General features: G+C 44.8%; 1 protein-coding gene across 2 annotated transcripts; it reads left to right on the top strand.

Annotated features, from left to right (window-relative positions):
* Positions 1-233: 233 nt before the first annotated feature.
* TMEM231 (transmembrane protein 231) lies at positions 234-20980 on the top strand. 2 transcript variants are annotated; one of them, XM_061138009.1, is made up of 8 exons: positions 234-467; positions 572-741; positions 7125-7202; positions 14570-14698; positions 15318-15461; positions 17507-17588; positions 18687-18792; positions 19158-20980. In XM_061138009.1, the coding sequence occupies exons 1-8, from the start codon at positions 329-331 to the stop codon at positions 19336-19338; spliced, it is 1029 nt and encodes a 342-aa protein (XP_060993992.1). In that variant the 5' UTR covers positions 234-328; the 3' UTR covers positions 19339-20980. The 2 variants fall into 2 exon arrangements, with proteins under 2 accessions (XP_060993992.1, XP_060993998.1); XM_061138015.1 differs by lacking the exon at positions 7125-7202 and having other exon boundaries at positions 236-467.
* Positions 20981-22037: the final 1057 nt, after the last annotated feature.

The following is a 22037-nucleotide window of genomic DNA, read 5'->3' as shown; positions in this document are numbered from 1 at the left end:
GCAATGAACCACATGGGGGATTAATAGATGTGACTATTAATAAATAGTCAACATTTATGAAAAACCTTATTTTACAAAAATGTTAACAACGGCCACGATTTTGGCGCACAGAAACGCGCTTTGGGAAGACGCGAGTACAGCGCGACCACAGTGCACTTGCGGGCCCCGCCCCGTTGGCCCCGCCCCCACTGAAGCCCGCCTGCTCGCTATTGGTCGCTCTCCCTGGGCCCGTCGGTTGCCGTGGAGACCACGGCTATGCCAACCAGGAGAAGCCATACTGGGTCGACGCTCCGAAACCGCGTAGGGGCCGCGACCCCGCGCGCAGCTCATGGCGCTCTATGAGCTCTTCGCGCACCCGGTGGAGCGGGGCTACCGTGCGGGGCTCTGCTCCAAGGCGGCGCTCTTCCTGCTGCTGGCCGCCGCGCTCACGTACATCCCGCCGCTGCTGGTGGCCTTCCGGAGCCACGGTGAGTCTGCCCCCCGCCCCGGCCGGTGCGCGCCCCGCGGCCCTCCGTGGCTCCCGCCGCCTCCCTGACCCGGATCTCTGCGCCCCGCACTCTTGTTATCTCAGGGTTTTGGCTGAAACGGAGCAGTTACGAGGAGCAGCCAACCGTGCGCTTCCAGCACCAGGTGCTGCTCGTGGCCTTGCTAGGATCCGAGCCGGGCGGGTTCCTCGCCTGGAGCACGTTCCCCGCCTTCAACCGGCTGCAGGAGGGTCATCTGCGCGTCCCGCTCGTCTCAGTGAGTGCTTCCCGCCTGGGCCCGGCCGCGCAGACTGGGCTGCGGAAGGGATGGGCGGAGGTCGCGGGCGGGCGGGAGGCCCCGATCCCCGTCCCGGGGGGCCCGGGGTGCGGCTTAAGGAGTCACGAACCCAAGACACGAACTTCTGTTTCCTTTCCTGGGGGCCTGTTTGTTGGTACATTCGGCTTCTTCAAGCCGTCCCCCACCCCGATGAAGCTGGCTGCTGATGTCAGCGTCTCTGTTCTCTGCAGAGTCTCCAGCCCCTGGCATTTCCGTGGGCCTGGACCTTCCTGAGGGAATGGTGGTCGCGGAATTAGTTGTGTGAGTCGCGTTGTTGTTCATTACCTAAGTCGTGCCCGACTCTTTGGTGGTGGTGGTGGTTTAGTAGCTAAATCGTGTCTGATCCTTGCGACCCCATGGGCTGTGGCCCACCAGGGTTCTCTGTCCACGGGATTCTCCAGGCAAGAATACTGGAGTGGCCATGCCCTCCGCCAGGGGATCTTCCCGACCCAGGAATCAAACCCAGGTCTCCTGCATTACAGGCAGATTCTTTACCAACTAAGCTATGAGGGAAGCCCGACTCTGTGAGCCCGTAAACTGCGTGCAGCACGCCAGGTTTCCCTGTCCTTCACCATCTCTGTGAGTTTGCTCAAACTCATGTGCGTTGAGTCAGTGACGCCATGCATCTCATCCTCTGTTCTGGTTAATCACCCCGTTGTGCCGCTGAGTTGTGCGTGCGCCCACTGTCCGCGAGGAAAGGGCAGGCAGTTTCAGGCGGACTGACACGTGGAAGCCCGCAGGCTGTTTGGTTAACCGACCTCCAGAACGTCCTGCTGGCCAGGCCCGCCTCCCTGGGCTCACCTCCTTAGGTGCCGCTCAGTCCTGCTGCTGCCTGGGACTGAAATGAAGCATTTTACTGTCTGTCATGTAGTTTCTGGTTCAAGTTAAGTGAGTGCTTCCTTTACAGTCACCCCTTTAAACTCACTTTCTGAAAGCATTTTCCTTTGGAAGTAGGAAAATTCTGGATTTCCTTCTTCCAGAGTTGAATCTCTTTAGATATCTGAGATGATGGGCGTACATTCAGATTTCTGTAGCTGAAAAAAAATTTTTTTCAGACTTTTTCCCCAGTAACTGAACAAAGTGGCCAAAAAAAAATTTAAATGTGATTTGCCGTAAATGAATAACCACAAACAAAATATGGTTCTGATTACTTTTTATGATTAATTTTTTTTATAATTATAAAAATGCCTGCTCGTTGAAAATAGTAGAGTTACAGGTACATATAATGACATGAAATTAAAAGCTCAGTTTGGTACATGTATCTAGACTTGCTGATTAACCTTCATTTTAAGATCTGCTAGGGGCTTCCCTGATGGATCAGTGGTAAAGAGTCCGCCTGCCAATGCAGGAGACTGGGGTTTGATCCGTGGGTCAGGAAGATCCCCTGGAGAAGGAAATAGCAACCCACTCCAGTGTTCTCTGGGAAATCCCATGGACAGAGAAGCCTGGTGGGATATACAGTCTATGCGGTTACAGAAGAACTAGACACAACTTAGTGACTAAACAACCGAATATTTCATGATGTGGAAAGTTGTAATGGATTTACCAGTTTCCTGTTGGTGGATTTTTTTGTTTTCACTTTTTCACTATTAGAATATTGCAGTGAACAACATTTTGAATAAATCATACACCTTTAAACATCAAATTGTGAGGAATTGGAGTAGAAGCTGTTTGTTGAAATTGCAAAAATACACAGAAAACTAAGCAAGCAAATAAAATAATTATTAACTCCAGAAAAATAAAAAGGAAAAATAATCAGAGTTATGAATAGGATTTCAGTTCAGTTCAGTCGCTCAGTCATGTCCGACTCTTTGCGACCCCATGAACTTCAGCACGCCAGGCCTTCCTGTCCATCACCAACTCCCGGAGTCTACCTAAACTCATGTCCATTGAGTCAGTGATGCCATCCAACCATCTTATCCTCTGTCATCCCCTTCTCCTCCTGCCCTCAATCTTTCCCAGCATCAGGGTCTTTGCAAATGAGTCAGCTCTTCAAATCAGGTGGCCAAAGTATTGGAGTTTCAGCTTTAGCATCAGTCCTTCCAATGAACACCCAGGACTGATCTCCTCTAGGATGGACTGGTTGGATCTCCTTGCAGTCCAAGGGACTCTCAAGAGTCTTCTCCAACACCACAGTTCAAAAGCATCAATTCTTCGGCGCTCAGCTTCTTCACAGTCCAACTCTCACATTCATACATGACCACTGGAAAAACCATAGCCTTGACTAGATGGACCTTTGATGGCAAAGTAATGTCTCTGGTTTTTAATATGAATAGGATTTACATAAACATAATTAGGTGAACACTAAATGTTGACTAACCAAAAGAAGAGTTTAACTCTTCTGGGGGTGTGGGGTAGGAAGAGGCAAAGAAAATTAAATCATCCCTCTCTGTGGGAAGACAATAGAGGATGCCTGAAATAGAAATTGAAAAGTGCCAATGCAAATGTTATTTAAAGACATGAAGGTACAATTCTAAATAATAAAGTAAATGAGGTGAATTTATTTGCCGTGTGGGTGGAAGCCTGCTGGATTTTTTAACAAACATCATTGAACATTTTGATCCTTTAACTGATCAGGTCCTTTAAATTTATTTAAAAAATAGAACTGGAGTACAGACAAATTTCTTTCAGCAGCTCCTCCCTAATCTTCACACATTGCTCATTTTTATTCTTATTTGAGGTTTTAATGCCTCTGGGGAAGGTGACTGTTGATTTGAGACCAGCATCAAGGTATGCTTCCTTTTCTCTGTAAACCCACGGTTCCACCCGTATTTCCTTTCCAACAGTAGAAACAAAGGTGGTTGTTGTTTGTATTACAAATACACAAAAAATTAACTTGTTAGTTTTACTCTAGGTTAGCTTTCCCTGTCTTTTAAACTTTGGGTAGAAATTTTTTTCTTTACATTTGTGTATTCTTATCTATCATATTCTCCTGGGTACTTGAGTCTTTAAGAAATAATCATGAAAACTTAAAGTAGTCATGAAAACAAGGATACAGCATTAGGTTTCATTTTTGTGTTCTTTTCACTTGTTCGTCCACCATAAACTGGTTTGGCTCCCCAGTTGCATTACTAGCTAGCCTCTTATCTCTGTGACCAGAAGCCACTCCCTTGAGAGCACTGCCCACCAGGCCCCTACTTCTGGCGTGTGTGTTTTGAGATTTTATGAAGCCGAGACTGCTTCTTATTTTTATGGAACCCAGAGCTATCAATACTCTTTAATACTGGGTAATTTTGCACCGTAAGACATAAAGCCAAAGTTCCTTTTTCTTAGTTTTTTTCCCTCTCCATTCCAAGCCTGTGTCTGTAAGTAAATTATGACCTTGTAATTTGCAATCTTTCACAGTAAATTATTTGCTTACTTCCTGATTGACCTCTTGGTTTGAAAATAGTTTGAAATCATGAGATACAAATAAATGAATTAGAAGATATAAGGGAAGTACAAGAAAAAAAAGTAAGTAAAAATTCAAGGAGAAAAAGAATAACACAAGAAGTCTACCAGATATTAAACTACACCTTAAAGCTCCAATAAATAAAGTAGTGTGGTTTGTAGAATTGTATAAAATCTGGAAATGAACCCGAATATGACTAAGGTGGCATTTTAAAATATATATATATATATTTATTTATTTGGTAGTGCCAGGCCTTAGTTGTAGCATGTGGGATCTAGTTCCATGACCAGGGATTGAACCCAGGCTCCTCTGCATTGGAAGCCTGGAGTCTTAGCCACTGGACCACCAGGGAGGTCCCCTAAGGTGGCATTTTAAATCAGTGAGTAAAGATGAAGCTAGTACTCAGAGATTGTATAGCAGAATTAAAGTCCAGGCCAAAATTAAATTTAAAATATGAAATCACAAAACTACTGAAACAAATGAGTGAAAACTTTTAGATTTCTCAGTATGACATAAAATCTAGAAGGCATAAAAGAAACTTTTTTGATAAATGCAAGTATATAAAAAATAATTTTAAGAACTTTTGGCCTGGTGAAAACCAAAAGCAAAGTCAAAACACAAAATGACAACTAAGGAAAAACGTTTTACTATTTGTTTCACTTATAAAGGGCTAATTTTCCTAACAGAAAGTGCCTCAGTTCACTTCACTCGGTCATGTCTGATCCTTTTCGACTCTATGGACTGCAGCACGCCAGGCTTCCCTGTCCATCACCAGCTCTCAGAGCTTGCTCAGACTCATGTCCATTAAGTTGGTGATGCCATCCAACCATCTCATCCTCTGTCATCTCCTTCTCTTCCTGCCTTCAATCTTTCCCAGCATCGGGGTCTTTTCCAAGGAGTCAGTTCTTCACATCAGGTGGCCAAAGTATTGGAGTTTCAGCTTCAGCATCAGTCCTTCCAATGAATATTCAGGACTGATCTCCTTTAGGATGGACTGGTTGGATCTCTCTGCAGTCTAAGAGACTCTCAAGAATCTTCTCCAACATCACAGTTCAAAAACATCAATTCTTAAGCACTCAGCTTTCTTTACAGTCCAACTGTCGCATCCATACATGACTACTGGAAGAACCATAGCTTTGACTAGACAGACCTTGTTGGCAAAGTAATGTCTCTGCTTTTTAATATGCTATCTAGGTTGGTCATAGATTTTCTTCCAAGGGGCAAGCATCTTTTAATTTCATGGCTGCAGTCTCCATCTGAAATGATTTTGGAGCCCAAGAAAATAAAGTCTGTCACTGTTTCCATTGTTTCCCCATCTATTTGCCATGAAGTGATGGGACCAGATGCCATGACCTTTGTTTTTTGAATGTTGAGTTTTAAGCCAGCTTTTTAACTCTGACCAACTACCTAGTTTTAAAAATGGGTAAAGAATATGGACAGTTCATAGAAGATGAAACATGCCACTGAATAAAAAAATCATATGCACAACCTAAAAGTTGAGTTATAATTTACGGCAGATATACTGAGGACTTTCAAGCCCTGGAGGCTGCATCTCAAGTAACCCTGAGGAAACTGCTCAGAGGAGGTGAGGGAGGAGCTAGGATATTTTGGATAATTTGCAACAAAGGGCAAGTAGTAGGAACAAAGAGAAAGAAAGAAAGTGAAGTTGCTCAGTCATGTCTGACTCTTTTCCACCCCATGGACTGTAGCCTACTAGGCTCCTCAGTCCATGAAATTTTCCAGGCAAGAGTACTAGAGTGGGTTGCCATTGCCCTCTCCGGGGGACCTTCCCGACTCAGGGATCGAACCTGCATTTCAGGCAGATGCTTTACCTTCTGAGCCACCAGGGAAGATCTTGAATAAAAGAGAACTAGATCTCAAGTTAAGAATTTAAGGCCTTGCTATGTATGGGAAAATGCAAGAATTCAGGCTCACATCCTGAGTTTCCTCAGGGCTCACCTTCCATGGTGGCTGTAATAGCTGATGACTGTGATATCCTTTGCTTACTGGTATAGCAAGCAATATTCTATTTCTCCACTCATAACTCTTAAACATATGAAATCACATTCATAATTAGGGAGATGCAAATTAAAGATAATTAAGATATCTTTTTTTAAAAAATATCTATCAAATAGGCAAAAATTGAGGTTTCCTAGCACTGTGGGCAAGATGCATGCAAGCACTCCTGTATATCAGTGGTGGGAGTTTAGATTGTAGAGCATCTTTGAGGAACTGTTTGTCCATATTTGTCAAAATTACAGATTCATGTACCTGTTTCTACTTCTAGTAAGGTATCTTAAGGTTTGTGCACACATGTGAAATGACATCTGAAAAAAGCTGTGCGTTGCAGCATTGTCGGTAATATCAAAAGATGGCAAGCAACTTAATATAGTAAGAGAAGACTCATTTTATTTTTTCTTTTTTTAATATAAATTTATTTTAATTGGAGGCTAATTACTTCACAATATTAAAGTGGTTTTGCCATACACTGATATGAATCCGCCACGGGTGAACATGTGTTCCCCATCCTGAACGCCCCTCCCACCTCCCTCCCTAGAAGACTCATTTTAAAAATTGTGTTACATCTACCTAGTGGAACAGATCACTTTCTTTTTGGATGAAGTTAGATTTATATATATGCAGTGCTTAGTTGCTCAGTCATGTCTGACTCTTTGCTACCCCATGGACTGTAGCCCGCCAAACTCCTCTGTCCATGGAGATTCTCCAGGCAAGAATACTAGAGTGGGTTGCCATGCCCAACTCCAGGGGATCTTCCCAACCCAGGGACTGAACCCAGGTCTCCCAAATTGCAGGCAGATTCTATACCATCCAAGCCACCAGGGAAGCCCAAGAATGCTGGAGTGGGTAGCTGATCCCTTCTCCAGGGGACCTTCCTGACCCAGGAATCGAACCAGGGTCTCCTGCATTGCAGGCAGATTCTTCACTAGCTGAGCTACCAGGGAAGCCCGAATTTATACACACTGATACAGAATTACTCCAAGAGAAATTTGTAAGTATAAAAAAAATTGTATATAATATGCTTCCATTTGTATAAAAATAGAAATATATATATATGAATGTGTATATTTACATATTCATACATGCATGCTTCTGCTATCTCTGGAAGAATTCAAAAGAAACTGACAACATTGATTGCTCTGGGGGAGGAACTTAGATTCAGTGGGAGAGAAATCTTTTCACTAAATAGCCTTTTGTTCCATGGGAATGTAATATATATTGGAGATTTTTAAGTTACTGATACAGTGACAATTTTTAAAGGAAAAATTTAGAAAGCGCCTTGTTAAACAAAAGCAAATCAAAAAGCAGTAAAAAAGCATTTAAAAGCAGATAAGTATATAAAATGGCAATTACTTAGGAAAATAGTTTGCAGTTCCTCAAAAAGTTAAACATAGTTACCATGTTTCCCAGCATCCTTACCCCTAGGAAGTTGTGTACCTCAGAAGTGAGGACACAGAAGTCTACACAGAAACTTGTGCACAAATATTCATAGCAGCCTCACTGATAGTAACAAGAACAATTCTAAAAAAGTGGAAACAACTCACACGTCCATCAGTGAGTGAGTGGACAATAAAATGTGTTATAGCCGTACAATAGAAGATCTCTCAACCACAGAATGGAATGGAGTCATGATACTGGATACCACATGGGTGAACTATTTTTACTCAGTCAAAGAATCCAGCCACAAGACAGTACATGTTGTAGGATTCCATTTAGATGAAATGTCCAGAATAGACAAATCTGTAGAGACAGAATGTAGCTTAAGGATTCCAGGGACATGGGGAATTAATTGGCATGGAGGAGAGACAGAGCAAGTGACTGCTAATGCGTATGTGATTACTTTTTAGGCTGATAGAATGTTTTGAAATTGGAGTTACTGGTGACAGACAAGTCACACAACTTTGTGAATACTCCAAAATCTACTGAATTGTATTGATAGAAAAACGGTGAATTTTACGATACGTGAATTATCTCTCAGTATTTTTTAAAGCAGGTAGGCAAAACCCTGGTAATGTGCTTACAAACCATAGTAATAAAAATTGATATAGATTTACTGTGCCTCTGGCATAAGCTAAGCATTTTATCATTAGGTAACACATTTAAATTTGTCTACATAGTACTTGGCCTTTAACAAGTACTTAGTAAAGTGTTAGCTGTTAATTTTTTTTTACATATTACATTATCTCTAAGGTTCACAGTAACCTTTTGAGGTAGAGGTTATACCCCCGTTTTACAGATGAGAAGAATGAGACTCAGAGAATTGACATAATTTCTGGCTCTCAAGTGAGCAGTCAGGATACAGCTCATATTCCGTGTCTTGTTCCCTATCTTGTACTCTTCATCCTTAGTGTAGCAAAATGCTTTTGACTCTGGATAAAGGGAGACTGACTACAGCCTGTCCAGGAAAGTGCCGGAAAGTGTAACAGCAGTGGTTTTAGATCAAAGTTTTGACGAAAGGCTTGGAGGTGGCTTTGCAGTTGATAACTTGGGGAAATGCCTTGGAAGTCACAAATAGTTCACCTTGGACAGCATCTCGATGCTTTTCACGCTTGAGGGAAGAAAAACAACACAGAATGACCTTTTTCCCTCAACGAGCCTGACTTGATTCTTTAAGCATCTGTGACCTGCAGAATTTGGGACTGAAGGCTGTAGGAGGGTGCATGGAGATGAGCGGAGCGGACTGGGTGGCAGACGTGTTCTTGCGCATCTCTGAAATCGGAGTGTCTGCCTGTCGGTGGCGGCGTCGTACAATAGCTGTTGACCGGAAGACAGGCTTGTCTGGTCATCTTTGCCTACGCATGTGCAAACGTCAGACGTGCCAGCGCCAAAACTGGCAGAAGGGACATGAGCAACTTGAAAGAAAACCCCGGAGGGACTTCCCTGGCAGTCCAGGGGTTAAGAATCCAGCTCTCAATGCAGGGGACGAGAGTTCGAGTTCTGGTCGGGGAACTAAGATCTCACACGCAGGGGACAGCAACTAAGCCCCCGAGCCACAACTACTGAGCCCTCGCGCTGCAACTGAAGACCCCGCATGCCACGACTGAGACATGGAGCCCCCAAAAATAAATAGAAGAAGTGTTCTAAAAAAGAGACAGTGCTAAAACATTTAACCCTAAGAACCAAATGAGAGGCAAGTAAGGGAAAGTTCAAGAGGCCCTTAAAAGTAGCACATAATTGGAAAGCATGCTTTAGAACTCAGACCAATGGATTTTATTTCCCTTTGTGAATGTTTTTTTAAATTCTCTAACACCGGAGAAGGAAATGGCAACCCACTCCAGTATTCTTGCCTGGAAAAGTCCATGGACAGAGGAGCCTGGCGGGCTGCAGTCCATGGGGTTATATGACTGAGCATGTGTGCACGAGGGTGGAGGGAGATGGGTTGGTAGCAATAAAGGGGTAGTACTAAAAAAATAAATAAATTAAAAAAAATAAATGCTCTAACACCAGTGGGCTGCGTGGTACAAAGGACAAAGCTGCAGAGAAACGTATGGATAATACTGAGTCAAAAAATGATTCAAAAGAATCAAAACGTAGAGAAGTTTTAAGAATCCCTGGATCAATTTATTTTGCATATATTTTTCTATGTACATAAATATGATATATTAATATGCCTAGGTCTAAAAGCTCTTCCAATGAGTATAAAATAAATTCCCTGTGTGATTAGAAAGCACTGTGTCGCACAACAGTTTAACTAGAAGTATTTTTGCTTTTCTGGAGCGAAGTTGTTTCAGTCGTGTCTGACTCTTTGCGACCCTGTGGACTGAAGCCTCCCAGACTCCTCTGTCCCTGGGATTCTCCAGGCAAGAATGCTGGAGTGAGTTGACATGCCCTTCTCCATACCCTTAGATTCATTGAAGTGTAAGTAGCAAGGATTTTATAAGTCTAGGAGACATAAAGTCGTGGTTCCTACCTTGTTGGAGAGCCAAAGACTGGTGTCAGAGAGCATTTTCAGCATAGAAAGAAAAAGGGGGACACCCCAGTGATGACCAGTGCACGGTCAAGTGGACACAGGTGTCAGCCAGGAAGTTAACCTTAAATAAAAGAATGTGACTCCAAAGAATAAAAGGTATGGGACTTCCCTGGTGGTCCAGTGGCTGGAAGTCCGCCTGCCAATGCAGGAGACATGGATTCGATCCCTGGCCTGGGAGGATCCCACGTGCTGCGGGGCAGCTAAGCCCTTGCACTACGACTGGAGCCCTTGCTCTGCAACAAGAGGAACCACTGCAGTGAGAAGCTCATGCGCTGCAATTAGAGAAAGCTTGTGCCTAGCAAGACCCAGAGCAACCTAAAAGTAAGTAAATAATTTTTTTTTAAAAAAGTACAAAAGGTATGAAAACAAGCAGGAGCCAAATAAAATTCCAACAAGCTATCAAATAGTGTAGAATCCCTGATAAGGAAAAAATGTTCCAAGTCAGGGCACTCTGAAAACAATGGCACTAGTTAAATTCACAGCTACGCTTACAGTCAGATGCTTTGCTGGCTGTGAGGTCTTGTCTCAGCTCCGAACCCACCCCTCTGCTTTGTGGTGCTCACGTTGAGATGCTGAAACCCACATTCTCCTCTGACAAATGGCTCCCTGTTAGGTTCTGCCAGTAGGAGGCATGGTAAGCCTTGTTCTGGGAGTGGCAGAAAACCGGAAATTGCAGCCAGGGTGAAGAACCATCACAGGCGTGATGCAAACAGCAGGAGCAAGTCCTTCCTCCAGCCTTATTGCCTGGCTCCATGGGTTCTCCCTCCAAGCTCCAAAGGTATCAGCCCTCCTTTTTTGAGGTCTGAGTCGAAGCTCCTTGAGACATCCCAGCTTCTTCCTTTTCTTCTCCAGCCCTAGGTAGTCATCCTGCAAAAAGTGTCCCCTTTTTTGCCTTTTTTCTCCTACTAATGCCTATATTATCAATTATCCCCTATACTAAATTCCCCTGTTAAAATAGCTTGATTTTGTTTCTTTCTTTCTGACTGGACCCTGATCGATACAGTTGGACTGATGGGCATTGACTAGACCCAGCAGTGCCTGCCTGTATTTATCCTATCTATATGTTAGTATTGGTTTCACAGTTATCTGTAGAGGATTAACCTGTTTTAACCCCAGAAGTCTTTGAAATTAGCATTCTTATTGGCTGTTATAGAATCAAGAGTCAGCAAACTTAAGTCTCAACCCCAGTTCTGTCATTGGGTTCCATACCCTGTTTTGACCTCAGTGTAGTTATATAAAGAGTATGATAGTACCTACCTCTCTAATTATTGCTAGTTATTATTAGTAATAAACTTCTAGGATATGCAGAGGAATGAGACAGGACAATCCATGGATATAGAGATTGCCACAAGTTGACATACACCTTAAAGAAATAGGGGGATGGTGTGATTTATGACTTCTCTTAGCCAGACACATCCACTAGATTTTATTTACCAACCTTGAACCTGTGTTAAAGAAGTACTAGCTTTGTAGCTTTGTAAAGAAGTACCTACCTTTGTAGCCGCTGCATTTTGTATTAAGCTTCATTTAAAGTAATGGAATTAGGGTTTCCCTCATGGCTCAGTGGTAAAGAATCCACCTGCCGATGCAGGAGACACAGGTTTTCGATCCCTGGTCTGGGAAGACCCCAGATGCTGCAGGGCAGGTCAGCCCGGGCTCCGCAAATATCAGCCTGTGCTCTCGAGCCCAGGAGCCACAGCCGCTGAAGCCTGAGTGCACTCGAGCCTGTGCTGCGCAGCAAGAGAAGCCAGCGCCGTGGGAAGCCGTCACTCTGCTACTGGAGAGCAGCCCCCACTCCCCGAAGCTGGAGAAAAGCTCGCAAAGCCTCGCAGGCCCAGCACAGCCAGATCAGTAAATACAGCCTTTATAAAAAGCAGGTGAAATTAAATGACTGATCCCATCCATGGTCCAGGTGATAGCACAGCGATGTAACCCACCTTACCAGCCTCAGGGGAGTGAGTCTTACTTGGTGACAGGTCCTCTGTGAAGAGGGCATGGCAACCCACTCCAGTATTCTTGTCTGGAGAATCCCATGGACAAAGGAGCCTGGCGGACTACAGTCCATGGGGTCGCAGAGCTGGACACGACTGAAGTACCTTGGCACGCAGGCACCTCTGTGGGAGAGGCATCATTTGCACGATCACTCATCGCCACGGCCCTGTATCAGCCTCGTCTTTCACTGTCTCCAGCTCATGAACTCTGCTCAGCTCCACTGGCCTCATCTCAGCCTCGTAAACACTGACCCACTTTCACCCAGAGCACGTGCGTTTTGTTGGCCTGGACTAGTCTTTCTCAAGATGTTTCTGTACCTCATCACCTCACTTCATCTGACTTCTCGGACAGTCAGGTATTCCTGAATACTTTCTATATAAATTTCTGTTAAATTCTACCCTGATCTTCTCTGATTTTAGCTTGCTTCACTTTTCTTTGTGGCGCTTAGCACTACCTGATGTCAGCACATGTTTACTGACTTACACTCTGCCTCCCTGGCTGGGAATGGAAGCTCCATTATGGCGGGGACTTTGTCCATTTTGTTTGCCACTATATTCCCAGAACCTGAAGCAATGCCTGGCACCTCTGGCACATAGTAGGCCCCCAGAAAATATTTGACAGGCTAATGAGTGGATTTAACAGGTACTGTACCAGATCTCTGTCCTCTGTGAACCTGGAGTAAAAGCATGCTGGTTTTTTTGCAAAAAGATCTTTCATAACCAACATCTGCTCCTTGAGTTTAAGTCTGGACATTTTAGTCCTGGAAACAGGACCAGATTTGAAGTCAGATATGTGGTTTCATATCCTGTCTTTACCAATACTAGCTGTACTCCATAAATCCTTTAATCTCCCTGAGACTTGATTTTCTCATATATGCAATGGGAATAGTAGTTGCTCTGCTTACCTTTGACTGATTGTAAAGGTCAAATGAAATGTGTTTCTCTCCCTCTGAGACTGTATGAGAGTCCAGATTCTTCTGGCATTTCCCTTCTGGCCACTGTCCTTCTCTCTCGAAAGTTGTTGATCTTGTCTTCCTGTATAACCCTCAAGATCCAGAAAAGCTATGGATCCACCACAGAGAGGTAACCCGACTTTGTCTTCCAAGTCTTCCCAGATATCAGCTGGAAAAAAAAATGCTCAGGAAGACAAGGCAGCCTCTTTTCCGTCCTACTCATAATTGCTGATACATAATTGCCTCGGTAACCTGACCATCAGCCCTGGAAACAGATATCCCTGTGTTGCACCTGCAAAGCCGACGGAACGAGACAGAGAAAATAGTATCCAGCAGAAGAGAGAGGGTAGACTTCTCTATAACAAGGCCCAGGATAAGGACATTATTGTCTAGAAGGAAAGAAATGATTGAAAGGTTCTGAAAACTGAGATAACTCCATCTCAAGCGACCTTATTAGCCTGAAAAAGAACAAAGAGTCTCTTCCCCCACATAAAGGTATGGAGGAAAACCACATGACTCAGTAGATGGGGAATTCAGGGGGGAGTATGCTGATACACCATCACGGAATCCTCTGGGAACCTGCGAACAGGCTCGGTTGTAACGAGGTCCAGAGTTGCGCCATGGAATCATGTCCCCAGTGATTACATCTCAGTGACCATCTCTCCTGCTCGTCCTCTTAGGGTCACTGTGAGGCGAGACTGGATTCTGGCAGTTTTTTATGAGCAATGATTTGTCTTTCTCCCTCCTTGGATCTCTGTTCTTACTGCTTTCATGTCCCTAATTTATAAAGTACCTATGGAGTCTTACTGCCTTACTGATTTTACTTAGCTTTCTTTTTCATTGTACTGATTGGTACTAAAAGATGCACTAGGTTTTAAAGCCCTGACATCAATCCAACGTTGAGAATCTGAAGCAAAGATATTGTGGTTAAAGAACATACAAACAGAGCCTGCTGTTTTTCTGCTGAGTCTGTTTGGGAAATGCAAAATGATTGGAAATTTTTCAAAATCTGTTCTTAGGTGCTATTTAAACCTTCCCTACAAACTCAGGCATATTTCTTAAAAGGAAAGAAAACACCAGCAACAAAACAAAAAAGATCAAATGAGACAACTGAAAAAGAATAATGCATCCAGATGTTACATTGCTTTTATTGCCGCTTCCAGGTCCCAACCAGTTTGGCCCTAGAATATTTGAGAAGTACAAGTGTGCAGTTCAGGGCCGTGTCTCTTTCCCCAGTATTGATCCACCTATAACTATTTAATGTTCTCTTTTTCCTTTCGGTGAGAGATACAATGCCTGTGTATGTCCAGCATACTCCACACTGTGGAGTCCTCCTGGACTTATTAAGGACCAGGGTCATCAGCCTTTTTTGGACTTCCTAGGCTATGTGGAGTCCTCCTGGACTTATTAAGGACCAGGGTCATCAGCCTTTTTTGGACTTTAGGCTAGAGAAGAAGACAGGAACCAGGACGGGAAAATGGATGTGCTGCGCTTTGAGCTGGAGCTCCCCCTGCAGCCCACGGAGCAGGTTCTAGGTGTGCAGCTCATCCTGACTTTCTCCTACCAGCTGCATGTGAGTTATCTCCCTTCTGTCTTTCTTTTTTTCATAGTTTTATTTTTCTTTTTTTACTATTTATTTATTTTTAGGCTGTGCTGGGTCTTCATTGCTGTGCGTGGGGTTTCTCTAGTTGTGATGAGCGGGGGCTACTCTTCCTTGCGGTGCGAGGGCTTCCCATTGCGGGGGCTTCTCTTGGTTTGGAGCACGGGCTCTTGCTTTAGTTGCTCTGCAGCATGTGGAATCTTCCTGGACCAGGGATCGAACCCATGTCCCCTGTATTGGCAAGCAGAGTCTTACCTACTGCACCACCAAGGAAGTCCTCCCTTTTGTCTTTCAATAGAACAGGGCCCCCCTTTCTGATTTCTGGGAAAACTCGCACTGCAGAAGACTCTTTGCAGAAGTGTCATTTAGGATTTAGCCGCCAAAGCTAAATTTGAATGTTTTTTGTGGAGGTCACATTAATTTCCACGAGCTATTAGTAGCTCCAGGGGTTCTGGGCAGAGCGCTTCCTGCATGGCTAAGCTCGGCACTGCGGGGACGGCTTAGGCTTCAACCGCAGATGGGTGATGCTCAGAACCCGCAGCCATTCGGATCTGACTGAAATTGATATGGTCTCTCTTTCTAATGATTTCAGAGGATGTCGACATTCGTGATGCAGAGCATGGCATTTCTCCAGTCCTCCTTCGCTGTTCCGGGGTCCCAGTTATATGTGAACGGAGACCTGAGGCTGCAGCAGAAGCAGCCCCTCAGCTGTGGTGGCCTGGACGTCCGGTACAATGTAGGGACACTTCCTCCTGCCGTCTCTTTTGCTTCTATATTGTATTGTTTATCAAGTGCTTTGAAGAGGGAGCAAGTAACATTGGAAATAGCACTTCTCTGTGAGTGGCAGAGAAAAGGATCTCTGAGGAATTCTTTCCGTGAACCCTTTTGAAATATGGAGACAGATATCCCTGTTTACATCTTAAAAAAAGAGGGAGAAGAATCTTTGTCTTTATCTAAGAATTGAATTGTTTATAGTTTTGGGGTATGCAAGCACACACAGTGTATTTCAGGTGATCTTTCTCAGTTCACGTTAAAGATTTGAAAAAGCCTACTAATCACTGTTTGCTAAGCTTGTAAGATGGGCCAGCCTGAGTTAACAGGTGTGAATACATCGTCTCATTCAGTCATCACAGCAGCCTCATGAGACGCCTTCAGTTGCCGTCCCTGCTCTCCAGCTGCGTGTCCTGGCACCGTCCCCCTTGCTCCTTTCTAGCCCTGGGGCCCATTTTGCTGTCCCTCAAACCTACGAAGCAGCTCCTGCCTCAGGGGTTTTGCACTTAACTCTTCATCTAGCAAGTATCCACATCGCTTACCCTGCTGCTCCGTCTGGTCCCTGTTCAAAGCTCCTGAGCACAGTCCTTCCTTGACACGCCTTCTAAAGAACATCCACCTGTCCCTCCATCATCCCTCACCCAGGTTTACTCTTCTTAACCTTCACCTGAAATATTAAAGGGAGGTTTCCAGTTTGTTCATTTGCTATCTCCCTTAGTGGTAAAGGGGCTTCCCCTGTGGCTCAGCTGTAAAGAATCCGCCTGCAATGCGCGAGACCTGGGTTCGATCCCTGGGTTGGGAAGATCCCCTGGAGAAGGGAAAGGCTATCCCTCCAGTACTCTGGCCTGGAGAATCCCATGGACCGTATAGTCCGTGGGGTCACAAAGAGTCGGACACGACTTTCACTTTGAGCGATGAAAGCTCTGTTGTCTTCTGTGTTCTCTCGCCCCAGCACTTAACACAGTGACTGCCCAGGTATGCACTCAGAATTGATGAGAGAACGAACTCTCATTTCACACATGAGGAAACTGGAGCCTATAGGGATTGATTAATTTCCCCAAAGCCCGCAGAGCCATGAACGGTCTGTCTGAGACCAGGACTCATACATGCGATCACTCATCGCGAACCTTCATGTTATCACAAGGAGACCCATATAAGTTGGGCTACTTTTGAAACTTAATAGGAAATGTTATCAGTTACTATAACCAGGACTGTCCCAGATAAAATTCATGGTCACCATAACCATAACCATTATCAACATACTATTTTTTTTTTAACAGGAGGGACTATAAAATATAAATTTAATGTGCTGTGCTTGGTCGCTCAGTCTTGTCCAACTCTTTCTGACCCCACCAGGCTCCTCAGTCCATGGGGATTCTCCAGGCAAGAATACTGGAGTGGGTTGCCATTCCCTCCTCCAGGGGATCTTCTCGACCCAGGGATCAAACCCAGGTCTGCACACATTGCAGGTGGATTCTTTACCATCTGAGCCACCAGGGAAGCCCGTGTTATGTCAGCAGGAATGTGATACTAGAGAACTGCTCTCTCACGTCTTCAAAGGATTATGTACTTATTACTATGTGTGCACTTTATCCGCTTTCCATTTCTGCATTTCGAAGAGATCTATTCGGGAGCATCCAGACAAAATCAAGAAAAGAGACAAAGGGGTTGAAAATGTAGTCTCTTAGAAAAAATTAGAAGAATCATTTCTCCCGTTGGAATAGAGAGGGGAATTAATATAAGTAGCTTTAAAACCCGTGAAAGATGGATATTGACCCCTTGTTTCCTTCCCTCTAGAAAGAAAGACTGAAAGTAAATGACTTAAATTGTTTCAAAAGAGTTCATTCATCTTTTAAGAACAGATTATCCATGCTGGAATAGGCCCCCAAGCGCAAGAGAGTGGTCTCTGAGATCAGCCTGGGTGGGAGCGGGGGTTAGAAAAACCAGCAGTGCAAGTCACTTGCATGCTCACACCACCTGCTCACACCACGCCCTCCCGCCGCGTCCCAGGTGTCCGTCATCAACGGGACCAGTCCCTTTGCCAGTGACTACGACCTCACCCGCATTGTTGCTGCCTATCAGGAAAGGAACGGTGAGTCCTGTGGACAGCTCTTCCAGCTGCTTCTCAAGGACTTTGCAGGTTAATGAGGGTATTGGAAAGAAACAGAATTAGAGCCCTTGTCATATCAAAATGTCAAAACCAGTGAATGCTCAGCTACGGAAGGTGAACAGGTGGCTCAGAATTTGTTCGTCTTCTCCTGATCCAGAGACCTACAACCTAACCATCCCCTCCACTGCTCCTCTGGTCCGGCAGGTTAGTGCCAATTCACTGCCATATTCGTCCCACCGCTGGTTTCGTGGGTTTATGCGTATAGATACATAAGTTGCTTCCCACAGCACACCTGTGAGAAAAGCCAAAGACAGGTTGCTCTCCACAGTGTTCAGATGGAAACAGGGAACGCGAGTGACTCACCGCATGTCAGCAGCTGAAGAAGGAGAAAGCACCCAAGATTCTGGCTGAAAGGCAGAGGGTGCCCAGGGCCTCCAAGAGGCAAGACCTGAGTGCTTGCCTGGCTCAGCATTTCTGGCTGCTTGGTGGTCTGAGGTTTCCTCTAAAGGAACCTAAAGCATTACTTGGCAACGAGACATCATAGATACAATACACAGACATTTAACAAGTCGGGACCGCAATTCCAGTATTTCTTTCTGGTTTTATGTAATACATGAGCAGCTTTATTCCAAAAGTAAAGGAATTTTAGAACACGACTTAAAAACATTTATCTGCAAATCAACTTTTCTCCCTTAATTCCTTCCAGTTGTTGTCCATATGCAGAGTTTTTATACAGCTCCTGTCACAGTTTAGAGACAGTTTTTGTTTCTGTACTTTGTAATATAAATATGTCCCCCACACGGCAACAAAGTTTTCATTGGTTTTCTCTTTAGAGGTAACGTAGTATTCCTTTGCTTAGACAGTTGTAGAACACAGACTGTTTTTAAGGTCCTTTGACAAGGGTTTTAACAAATACTATGTGAGCAGCTTTGAACATTCAATTTCTCTTTCCTTTTGAATTATTTCTCTGGAATGTGTTCTGAAGTGCAGAGTTGGCCTGGGAGGTCAGAGTATTTTATAGCCCTCAATATTTTACGGCCAAAGAGAGCATTCATGGATTAACTCCTCATTGTGTTGCAGTAACCACCATCCTGACTGACCCCAGCCCCATCTGGCTGGTGGGAAGGGCTGCAGAAGCTCCATTTGTGGTTAATGCAGTCATCCGATACCCCGTGGAAGTCATTTCATATCCTTTCTGTTAAAGGGCCAACAGTAGCTGGGTTTCAAAAAAGAGAAGGATTCCTCAGATGTCTCAAGAAGGAACAGATGTGGGAAGCCTCAGACTGGAAATTGCTGCAGTGGTAGTCCCCCACAAATGACTCTGTCTGTCTGCAGTTCATACGGGAAAAAAATATTCATTTCCTGTTCATATGTCCTTTTGAGCAATTCTTCTAGGTCAGAATCATACATATTTATATCTTAATAATCTTTGATTGTCTCTTTTATCTTAAGGGTATTTGAAACATTTTTTGTGATTTTCTGTATAAACTAACCCTTTGGTGTAACATGTATATAGAAAAATGTCATCTGTGACTCCTTAACTGTTGGTACTTATCTACCAGGATTCTGGGAAATGATAAAGTTCGCCTGGATCCAGTATGTCAGTATCCTGCTTATCTTCCTGTGGGTGTTTGAAAGAATCAAAAGATTTGTGTTCCAAAATCAGGTGGTGACCACAATCCCTGTAACAGCTATGCCCCAGGGAGAACTGTATAAGGAGCATTTATCGTAAGAAGACCCTTTCTGAAAACTCTAAGCAAGACCGTGGCCACCTCACTGTTGTCTTCTGAGAACTGCCATCTTACGAAATTTCTGAAAAGAGTCCATGGACACTTGCCCCCATGTGTGCTTTTCCCATCAGAGACAAAGAACAATCCTTTCTAATTTTCCTCTACACAAATTCTATATCTCCTAAGCATCTGCAGAGATAATCAGGGACTAGTTTGTAGAAATGTTTCTGAGGGTTCCCCAAGGCTATAATTTGCTTTTGTTTGTGTTTTTCGCCTCAGACTTGGATCTCCAGAGGAAACTACAGTCAGTTCAGACAGCTTGGAAAGAGTCCCATCTCTGGTGAAGCAAAGACTTTTCCTCTCTTGAACTGAGAAGCATGCCGTGCGTTTCTTCCCCCTGTTGTAAACCAGGTTTTCCTCTTTGCAGGGCTCTCTGGGGATAGATACGCAATCATCAGCAGTTTCCACTCCTGGGCGTCTAAATTTCCGCTCAGCACTGGTTTCTAGAACTGAGAGGCCTTTAACCGGCGATTCGGAGGGGGAGAGGGGAGCGCTCGGGGCACATGTGCGCGCGGGCGGGCGCCGTGAGGACACGCGGCCCGGCGTCCACCTGCCGCGTCGAACAGACGGGGGTCTGTGGCAGCCCTGCCGAGCAGCCCTTGATCCCGCCCGCCGGGGCGGCTCTTGGCCTCCGGCTGAGCCCCTGGAATAGCAGGCCGCGGTCAGCAGGGCTGCTGCGGGCACAGGCCCTCAGCGACAGCGGGGGAGTGAGCCGTGCAACAACAGGTCCTTTCTCCCTGGCCCTCGCCCAGCAGGCTGCCCACTTGCCACGCTTCCTCCTCGACAGCCCTCCCCCGCTTGAAAAGGACGCCGGGCGACAGAGGAGCTGTTGTTGCTATTGGCTCCTGCCGCCTGACAACCACAGAGGTTACTTGGAGGGCTAGCGGGAAGCCCGCGACTTGAGTTTCCTCTGCCTCAGGAACGGGGTGCCCATCACAGAGGGCCGCTTTGGGGAGGACACACAGGAGCCGGGAGGGCGCAGAGGATGCCAGCCACGCAGCCCATTCCGGGCCTGGCCGTCAGCGGAATAAGACGCAGTTCAGCTGGATCACCCTCGTGACTCTGAGCGCCTGCCGCAGAGACACGGAACGGGCCTCTGTCTTGAGTGGACCAGGGATTTTCCATTCACACTCTAAGGACGGCTGGAGCTGCTTTATGACCCCCTGCTTTCACTGGCGGTGGAAGGACACACCCTCTGAGATCCACACTTAACACCCATCCACACACACCTCTTGAGTTCATATTTCCAAGGCACCTTTTCTTCCAGGCTGACCAAATTAAGGACTTTGGAAACAAAGCTGTTTTGAAGTATTTAAGCACAAAAAGACCCTAACACTGGTCCCTCTGCCTTTTAATATTTTGAGCTGTTTATATGCCTAGAGTTGTTGTTGTTTTTTTCTTCCCTGAGATTTAAATAAAAAAGAGTTTCTGGTTTGAATCACCAAAAAGGTAATGAAATGTGGAAAGAGAGCTGAAGATGTATCTCAACACGGCTTCGTATTTTATTAAATTATTTTTCATGCCAAACATGTATAAAGAACCATGATGTTTTGTAACTTTATAATTAAAATGTTCAAACTGGAAGGTTCCATGTGGCTCTTCGGAGGGGCAGGGTATTTGGAAAAGGGAGGATGGGGAGGGCAGAAGTTGTGCACACTTCTCCTTACTCACCAACAGCCTTGTTTTGCTAGGGCTCTGCCCAAAGACTTTGGAGCTTTTGTTAACTCTTTGGCAAAAGCCTTCTGGCCCCACCCCAAGTAAATGTGAGTTTTTGGTGGAATCCACATGGCATGTGAAAATCACAGGCTGGAAAATTACAACTGCTTCTGGTGGATACCAGATTGTTTACAGATCAGATGTTGGTGGCTTCTGAAGATGAACCACACTGTATAGTTGCAGGGAAAAGGTGGGAAATATACAGAAGTTTATCAACTGGGCTGTAACCCATAGCTGTGTCAGGGTCTAAGACAATATTTGGCAGGGTGGAATCTCTTATCTTGTCAAATGATTATCCAGTTTCTATTTGAATCAGGTGAGGTCCCATCATCTAAGGATAATAAAGCCTTCTTTCTTTCTCTTCATGTTCATGCTTTGTAAAAGAAGTTTTATTTCTTTGTGACCATGTAAGCCTATGGGGGGAAACGTGTCATTACAGAAACCTAAAAAAATGAGTTGTCTGTAAATTGCTCTTGGCATTCTGACACACATCCTTTTAATTTTTTGCTTTTTTTTTTTTTTTTGCTGTCATAAATGACATTTCCATCAACTGTGCATATAAATCCTTTTTGTTAGTTTTATTTCCTTAAGACAGAGCCTAGAAAGAAATTATGATTTCAAAAAGTTTCTTAAGGATTTTAATTCATCTCGCCAAACCGAATCCTGGAAAGAATGTGCTAATTTATAGTTCCAGGCACAGAAATCTTTTTAGGTCGCACCAGGGACTACAAGAGATCAGAATTCTCCATCTTGTTCAGATACTGGGACTCTGTTATCTGTAGAGGGAAATAACATCTTTATTTACTGAAAGATACCCGGTATTTACCCGGACCTGCTATCAAGCCTGAGTCTCCAGCTCCTGAGGGCCACCTGGTGTCCCGGCCCCTCTCAGCCCGGCTAGTGCGCGGGGCCCCGACATACAGGT

Source organism: Dama dama, chromosome 4 (genome assembly GCF_033118175.1).
Source record: "Dama dama isolate Ldn47 chromosome 4, ASM3311817v1, whole genome shotgun sequence".
Classification (NCBI taxonomy): domain Eukaryota; kingdom Metazoa; phylum Chordata; class Mammalia; order Artiodactyla; family Cervidae; genus Dama; species Dama dama.
This window is presented reverse-complemented; position numbering and strand designations above follow the sequence as displayed.